The 9,195-nt window shown below is 40.8% G+C and overlaps 1 protein-coding gene across 1 annotated transcript; it reads right to left on the reverse strand.

Moving 5' to 3' along the window:
• Positions 1–188: 188 nt before the first annotated feature.
• Positions 189–8,330, reverse strand: CSRP3 (cysteine and glycine rich protein 3; the record flags this gene model as incomplete). Its single annotated transcript, XM_080619577.1, has 5 exons — positions 189–268; positions 1,389–1,482; positions 2,178–2,313; positions 4,066–4,234; positions 8,219–8,330. 5 exons carry the CDS (start codon positions 8,328–8,330, stop codon positions 189–191), a joined length of 591 nt encoding a protein of 196 aa, XP_080475703.1.
• Between the last annotated feature and the right edge of the window lie 865 nt (positions 8,331–9,195).

Genomic DNA, 9,195 nt, shown 5'->3' on the forward strand with positions numbered 1-9,195 from the left:
CTACTTTGCCTTTCCTAAACTAATCTAAGAATTTCTTAAGATACAAGCTCACAAGTTTTTTCCTGCAAAGTGAAAAAGATTAAACAAATGCCCTAGGTTTTCAGCAATATGTGATCTTTAATGTTTCACTTGACAGCTGTCAGGTGGTGGCATCAACAGCAGCTTGAGTCTGTTGTGTCCATTGCTTCTTATTCGCACTCCTTCTTTTCCACTTGAGTGAGGCCACCAAAGCCGATTCCTTTGGGACCAAAATTTTTTGCATAGCAAACTGCAAAAGGAGAAGAGAGGTAAACAGTCCTCTGAATGTTTTCACATAGAGGTAAATGACTTTCTGCTTCAGTACTACTACAAAATCTAAGTTAATAAAAGGAAGGCAATCTGAATGGTTTCTTTCCCAGAAGTGTCAACAGTGTGCAACTGGAGTCACATGTTTGAATTAAACAGAAGTTGCATCTGATCTTCTCAAAAAAAAAAAAAAATTGAAAACAATTAAGGAACTCTATGTATTTAAGATGTTAACATTTTCATTAAAGCCACTTCGCTACCTGAAAACACCCAGTAAAACTTGGTCTGCACAAGTAATACAGGTAGAGTAATAAGTCAGAAATTTTGCAAGGAGGTTAAAAGAATATAGTCCAGAAACTATTGATGATATTTTAAACCATTCCATTTCAACTTTGTATTGCTAAGTGTATGCATAGCTATTGGTCAGAACTCTGCTAAGGAAGTAGTAAAGGTCAGCAGATTTCTGCAGATATGATAATTTGGTCATGTGCGGTTGTCAGACTGTACCTAAAGCCACAGAATTTAAGTATTCTTCTCCAGGATTCCCTGTCTATTTTAGCCTAGGATATAAAAGCTTTGCATATTTTTCCTCTTAAGCTACTTCTAAGAGTCAGGTGAAATCTGTGAACTTTCTTGATCCTAGAAAAACATTTGGATGTATAATGTAGCATTAGTGTGGAAGAATCTTTGAACTTTCACTATCAAGAACTCGAATTAGGACCGTGACCTGACGTGGATGACAACCTTTAAAGCTCTGTATCTTTGTGTATTTTTTACTTTCTTTTTAGTGAGTGAGATTCTGCAGGTACAAGAGACTGGCCAGCAGATCTGGCCAGTGCTCCTGTTGAAAGGTCTGAGGACAGCGGTGAGAGGGTGTTGTTACATTTGTAGAAAAATTACCAACTTGAAAAATTACATATTTAGAATAGAAGATGAAACTGCAATGTTAACTCTGCTTTCCGAAAGTTGTTAAAAAAAGATAATATGGAATTTTGTGGAGTCATGAAGCCTGCAGCAAGGTAAATCATGATGGCAGTACTAGGTCTGAAGAGGCTCATTTTTGATTGTCTCAGTAACCCAGTTCAGTTCATTGCAGTTCTTACCTTTACAGTAGAGCTCTCCGTCTTTGTCTGTAACATTCGTGGATTCTAAGCTCTTCCCACAAATAGCACAGCGGAAGCATGTCTTATGCCAGGGCTGAGGAAATGAAGACAATTCATTGTATATTACCAAAAGCACACAGCTAGCAGATACAAGGAGCAAAGTATTTATTTTTAAGGTGTGAAAGGATTAACATCATTTTGTTGGTCTTATGGCTTCCATTTTTAGGCATTCTGGGTTAGTCTTTTTTTGATTACTTCATTATCCCATGTCAGGATCTTACCCAGTCACTTTGTTATTAACGAAGGTCAGGTGAAAAGCAGGGAGCTATGTTATTACTCTTGGTTTGGCCACTTCTTTTGATATGCAGAGATAATATTCTAGTGAGAGTTCCTGGAGCAGAGAGCTAGCATGTCCTGTGAGACAGGCCTTTGGCTTTTCTAGTCACAGGATCTCTTTAATTATCTGCAATTGTCACTACCAATAAATGTTTAACTGGTAAATATCCCCAGAGATGGTAGTAGAATAACAGTGCTAGTAGAGTCAGCCTGAACAGAGACCAGGAGTTGTTCTTCAGACATTAACAAGATGTATAAATTTGAAAGCAACTTACAAAAAGCACATGGTTTTAAACCTTGAATGTACATCAGACTCCAACAATTTGCTGATTCATCCTCATGTTTTTTTCATTTGACAATGAGCAAAAACTTAAAAGGTCAAGGACCCATTTGCTGTAGTTTCTCACCATTATAGAGGTGTGTTTTGTTTCTGGTTCTGTAGTAACTACTTACTTTTCCTCCTCCCATAATCTTCTCTGCAGCATACACAGATTTGCCACAACGGGGACATTTATCCACGTCTACCATCATTTTGGCAAATTTTGATGGATTAGTTGGTGTAGAAGGGCGAGCAGGCTTCGGTGATCCCCTAAAAGAGAAGTTTTCAGTGGCTTCAAATACTGCTTAAAATGTGGTCGTCATTCTAGAAATGTAATTTAATGATTTTTTTTTTAAGGGATAAATATTAAATGACTGGGTTTAGACATGTGAAAAGGGGAAAAGTGCAAGTTTCTATTGAATTCTGTATTGTGTGATTGAAAAGCTGATGCTGTAACCTGTTTGGGACTGAGTACACGGAGCTGATAGCAGCCACATGCAGAAAAGGTTATATTTAATGAAAAGTAAAAGTAGAAGAATGTTGTGTTACTGAGAGGCAAGAGGGAAAATAAAAGAAAAAGGCTTCTCTGTTCTTTCTAACTGGCTGTCTCCTGGCACTCAGCGAGTGGAAAACAGAAATAAGATTTTGCATGCTGCTGTTTCATTAGTCCCTGTGAGATTTGGACAGGGAACTTAGAACAGGGGTTCTTGGCTGGCCTAGGGTCAAAAGCACATCGGGAGAGCAGCTTTGCTTTGTATTTCTGTGCTTTGTGCAAGCTGAAGCCTTTCACAGACTGGCTTTTGAATTATTGGCTTGTTCGGCTGCAACAGGTCACTGGATCTTACAGGATGTGACAGGTTTTCATGCAGAACTGTGCCCGTAATGGATTCATATGTTACAAGGAGCTACAGTTAAATGCATTATTTAAGCTTTTATTTCCTGCACAGGATATTGGTTAATTGGCTTCCGTTATACAAGAAGAAAGCATCACTGATTTGGAATATGCAGCTTTTGGTTCAGCTGCAGCAGTTATTTTTCTCCTTCCTAGTAGCTGGTGCAGTGCTGTGTTTCAGCTTTAGCCTGAGAACAGTGCTGATAACACACAGATAATTTAGTTGTTGCTCAGTAGTGTTTACCCCAATCAAGGACTTTTCAGTCTCATGCTCTGCCAGTGGGGAGGGGCACAGGAAGCCGGGAGGAAGCAGAGACAGGACACCTGACCCAAACTAACCAAAGAGGTATTCCATACCACAGCACGTCATGCCCAGTATAGAAACTGGGGGGAGCTATCCGGAAGGGCTGGATTGCTGCTCGGGTTGGGCTGGGTGTCGGCCAGCGGGTGGTGAGCAATTGTATTGTGCATCGCTTGTTTATTGGGGTTTTTTTTCTTTTCCTCTTTTAGTTTCATATTCTCTCCTCTTGTTATTTCCCTTATCTTTATTATTATTGGTGGTAGCAGTAGTGGTTTTGTGTTATACCTTAGTTACTGGACTGTTCTTGTCTCAACCTGTGGGAGATATATTCTTTCAATTCTCCTCCCCATCTCTCTGGGAGTGAGGGGGAAAAAGCATGGGGAGTGAGCGAGCGACTGCGTGGTTCTGACTTACCTGCTCAGCTTAAACCACAACAGAGTCATAAAAAGATACTGTAAAAATGCTCTGTCAGAGAGGATGATGTGCTTTTGGAAGATGGTATCCCATTAGAATTCCTTTGTTCAAATATCTCAGTGTGTTTGTAAGTATTACTTGAGCCACGGGGAGGATTTACAGGTGTTATTTCCTCCCTTGAGAGGAGAGTTAACAGTATATGGTAGTGTGATTATTTCTGTAACAGTAAAACCTCACTGTGTTTTAGCTTCTGACAGGAGGAAAAAAATTAGTTCTTATGTTCTGTGGTGAACGTGACATTACAACTGTGCTACTAATGGTAGATTGCAATTGCAGTTAATATTTATGCCTATGGTGGCATGTAAGGGCCAGGAAAAGCATCAGCAAAAGGTGCCATCAGTGGGATGTAACTCACTGTTGCAGATTCAAGCCCAGGTGGTCACCAGTATCAGTGCTGAGACATCCTGCCCCTTGTCCAAAGCCAATTCCTTTGGGACCATATTTTCTCCCGTAACAAGTTTTGCAGTAGATTTCAGATTCATGCGCTGCCACTGTGGTGCTGTCCAGAGCTTTCCTGCAAGCCACTGAGAACAAGAGAAAAGAGGCATTTTTATACATCAGCATTTTCAAATTGGAATTCATAGGGTTCAGAGTAATGACAATTAGTGTTTATTTTTGCTTATCTTTATAAGTACAGAAAAATAAGATATCCTGTAGTCAGTCTAGAACTTCATTGGGCTGTTGCTGAAGTAGTTGTGCATGCACTCAATGTGTTCTTTTGCCACTTTGAAGTTCTACTTTAACCTTAGGAAAATCATGGGCTCACCAAGACAATTTGTCTGGATCTTGTGACGGTTAAGATGGATTTGAGATCATCATCCTAAACTCCTAACCTTAAAAAAGGCAAAAAGGAAGTTGCGGGGGTGTTGGTTCTGCTGTGCGTCTGCATCTTTTGAACTAGTCAGAGTCTGTGGCACCTTTCTCATCCCAGTCCATGCTGGTTTATGTGCCATGCTTCTGAAAGAGGATATAAGGTGCAGGGTCAAGCAGGACATGTGTTTTTATGATGAGTTGTGTAAAGCAAAGCAATGATCCCAAGTAACTGGTGGGCTCTCCTCTGGTAGTCTTCCTCCAGGAGGTCAAGAGTACAATTATAGCTGTTCCAAACCCAGAGACCTCTTCCTAGTCATGTTCTTATAGAGAGATACTGCTTGGCTTAGCTCACTAGGAACATTCTGGGAGACTTTTAGATAGGAGGTGCCATAGGAATGCCCAGCATTTGTAATGAAATACAAGTTACATCCTCTACAACACTGCTTTGGAAAGACCTAAAGCTAAATGAGTGCTAACAGCTGCTTACTTTGGGAGCTCAGCAAGCTGGGAAACACAAGCTGCACTCAGAGCTAAGCAGCATTGCTGAGATGGGTCTTGCACATGGTTATTCTCCTCTGAAATCTGGTCAGCATTTAGAGGCTGAATCTGTTAGCAGTCCAGGAGGATCTCCTTGCTGCTGATGGATGAAAAGTGGACAGTAATGAATGGCAAAAAATTAGCAGCTTCACTCCTCATCTGCCTGGTATGCAGCATGTGCTGCGGTGTTCTGGGTACTCAGCATAAGGTAGTTCCCACCCCACTGCGAGAGGATGAAGCTTTCAGTTCAGAGTGCTTCTAGAAAAGTCAGGGTTTGTAGTATGCTTAGAAATTGAAATTTTAACACTTCTTAGAACTTGTTCACTGTGTCAATGGTGGTTGATATGGGGGAGAGAAGAATAAGCAAAAACTCTCTCTCCACCTCCCTTTTAACCAGTGTGTGCCCCACGGAGTGCATTCCAATCATGCACAGGCTCTTGAGAGCTGGGTAAGTGAAGGTGCTTAGCTCACATAAGCCACAGAAACTGATGAAATACAGAAGTATTGGCAGTGGCTGAAAGTTCAAGCTGTTGCAGAGCTAGCTGTCTGATTAGTCCCTTTCCCCCCACGCTTATTTTCACTGTCCTGCTGTGAGTCTAAATTCACCCTCATCAGGGAATTTAAGCTGATACTGGAACCTTTGCAGTTTTAATTCTATTACTCTGTGTGTGTGTGTTTGTGGGAGATAATTTGCAAGGACTTTTACAGTTAATAGAAATAAAACGAAGGGCTTCAGTAAATGTGTGAACCTGATCTCATCATGCTACAGTCTCTTCTGCTTTGAGATGGTAATTATGTTTGCTAAGGGAGTTAAGGAATGATGGAAACTCTAGGAGTAGATAAAGCATTTCTATTTCTGGCACTTTAGGGATACAGTATCAATTCACCACAACAGATGGAGCAAAAGCCCTTGAAGTGCTACTGTTGAAATAACTTTGAGACCTGTCATCTGCCAATAGATACGGTTGGCGAGCCAGCACCAAGAAGTCTCAGGTTAATGATGTGGATCCTGCCAAATGTCCATCACAGCTGCAGACTGAGCATAAGCTGTCAGGGAAAGAAGGTAGGCAAACAGCAATCTCATGGTTGTAGGGAAAAACTGTGAAGAGAGTGTGATTTATAGTTTAGTTTCTCTGGTTCTTACTGTGTTCACAGGTTGGTTGGACTTGTTAATAATTTTGGCCAAATTGAACTTCTTGGTTGAAAACCACATGGTGTGGTTTGTGTGTCTGCTCTAATAAAATGTAAAATATCAAATATATTTGAAATATATTTGAGATAAAAATCTAGGAAAGTCTAGATAGGTTAGGTGTTTCTGTATCGGAGATTAGGTTGGGGAGGATTGTTTTTGAAATCCTAGAATTGGTTAATTGAAAAGCCTATGATCATGATACATGATATTGAGTCATCCAGAGCTGCTGATTAGTGTGTGAATCATGGGGGAAATAAATCCAATTAACATACCTCTTGTACGCCATCTGGGCTTAGATGCATCTTTAGCTTCTGACCTTAAACATACTTCTGCTGGGAATCCTTTTTTAGTATCTAACCTACTAATAATTTAATTCAGACTTATGACTACCAGGGGCCAAACAAACAAACTCCCTAAAACCCACAACCAACCAAAACCAACAAACAAAAGAAAACCCACAACAAACCAAACAAACAGCTGGTAGAGCTAATGGATGTATATTGCTGATCATGAATCACTAGGAAAAAATCAGTTATGCTAAGAATGAAGCTTAAACTTGTTCCACTATTAGAAGGGAGAGAAATGTTATTAACTATGCTCCATTAGGACAGCTGTTTATATTAGACACTAGAGAGTCTACTCATTTGTTTTCTGCTGTATCATTTTCTAGCGTTTCTATCTATGCTAGAATATAGAAATTCTAGCGTATATAGTCTATCTATACTATATAATAGCTATATACTATAGCTATATACTATAATAGCTATATACTATATAATAGCTGTAGTCTGTAGCTATAGTCAGCACATGGAAGCAATATAGAAGTCTCTAGGTTTGATAAGAGATAGATAACCATTCTGTAAGCACTGGCTGAAGGTTGTCAATTAACTGAAAACTTCTTGAGGAAATTCTTTCTTACTCAGTGTTTTATGCATCACTTTCAGGGTACTTAGAGAAAGGCAAAGACAGCTTTAGGATGTCCTTCAGACTGAATTCTGCATGGCACTATACCATGCCATCTGGTCATGTTGGATCAGTCTCATGCCTCCAAATGAGAAAGGAGGGTGAAAAACTGGATTCAGTGACTTCTAAGCTGTCATGCTGGAATTCATGCTGCTAAATCTCAAGTACAAAATCTCAAGGATTGCCTGCAAAGTAAACTATTTAGCTATCTTTAGTTCTTATCTGGATAATGGCTTTAAGCTGACAGAGGGGAGATTTAGATTAGGCATTAGGCAGAAGCTCTTTTGTGTGAGGGTGCTGAGGCACTGGCACAGGTTGCCCAGAGAAGCTGTGGCTGCCCCATCCCTGGCAGTGTTCAAGGCCAGGCTGGATGGGGCTCGGAGCAACCTGGTCCAGTGGAAGGTGTCCCTGCCCATGGCAGGAGGTTGGAACTGGATGAGATTTAAGGTCCCTTCCAACACAAACCAGTCTGCGTTTGTCTGCTGCAAAGGGCTAGAAAATGGGGCTTGATTACTGAGAGCTGCTATGGAGTGGCATGATGGCATTTTGGAAAACTGGCTGCTGCATTTAAAAAGAGATATGGTAGCTTTCCATCCTTCCATAACTAAAACTAAACTTCTATAGCTAAAAAGATGGGAAATGGGGTTTACCTTTAGGTTTCTAGAGAGTGCCAGAGAGAATCCATCTGGCTGCTGTACTTTGGGTAGGATGACTAACATGTGACTGCCCTCTACTTTGAACTTCCCCAGAAGTAAGATGCGAAGCTTCACAGAACTTTCTCTGTGTGAAATCCAGTCTGATGCTGGCTGCTTCCACCATCCTATATGTTGCCCAGGGTGTTTAAACTGCTGTAGGCATCCCATGAGCAAACACGTTAAACTGGGGAAACTGTGAAACTTTCATGCAGAGTAGTACAAAAGCAAATTTACTGTCTTGAATGGGAGCTTTCTGCAGAGCTATGTGAGCACTGTGGAGTTAGTTAGAAGGGTGTAGCCCAGCTTACTGCAGAGGAAGCACGTCTTGTGGAAACTCCTTCCATTGCACTGGATTTCCTCAGCATGGTACACAGTCTTTTCGCAGGCACCGCATTTGGCTCCACCTCCCCAGTTTGGCATCTTTATATCTGAAGAGTAGCCTAGAAAATCAAATTATATCATTAAATACGTCGCCAAAAGTGAATTATTTTAAAAACAACTGTCCTGTGGTATCCTTTTCTGTAAATAAGGATATTCCTTACCTCCATATACATGATGGTAAATATGTGAAAGGTGTTTCGGTAAAAAGGTGCCAAGATCACTCAGACCTCCTCTGGAGAAGTGGATCTAGCATTTCTTTTCCAACAAATTGTCATTTTCTTCCGATTCTGCCCTCCCCTGTACCCCAGGGTAGCCTTTCCCCCTCTGTTTTTTTCCTCTATGTGTGTTGCTCTGGTTTGGCGAGGCAATTTTTAGTGGAGGTGAGCAATCACTTTGAAGCATTACAGGAGTTTAAGCGAACATGTGGACAGTATTTGGAATTGTTTTCTGCAGAACAGCATTCTACTTAAGAGTCTCTGCTAAGAGACAGCAGGTAGAACTATTTGTTCCTCCCAAAGCAAGTGCTAGTTCATCCAGTGCCACATGAGCTTCCTCGGTGACACATACAGAGGTAATTTTTGGTGTCAGTATGATATCTTTTTATACAATTCATACCTGGATAATTCCACCTCGAAGTTTCACGAATGTCCAATGTTATTTCAGAGGACACATTAACAGAAACAAGTTTTTTCTTGCTTTCTTGCATGCAACAGCTGCAAAATCACTGTGCTGCACAGCCATTATAAACAAATAATAGTTGGGTTCCTGAGGTGCTTAAGGTTTTTCTTTGTCAATTGTTTTTAAATGTCAGGGCAGTGGTTACTGTTCAGTCCTTGCCATTCCAGTTACTGTTGGAGTGACTTGCCCAAGGTCACACAGGAGGGCACTGTGGGAGCCAGCAGCC

This window comes from Psittacula echo (assembly GCF_963264785.1).
Source record: "Psittacula echo genome assembly, chromosome: 5".
NCBI lineage: Eukaryota > Metazoa > Chordata > Aves > Psittaciformes > Psittacidae > Psittacula > Psittacula echo.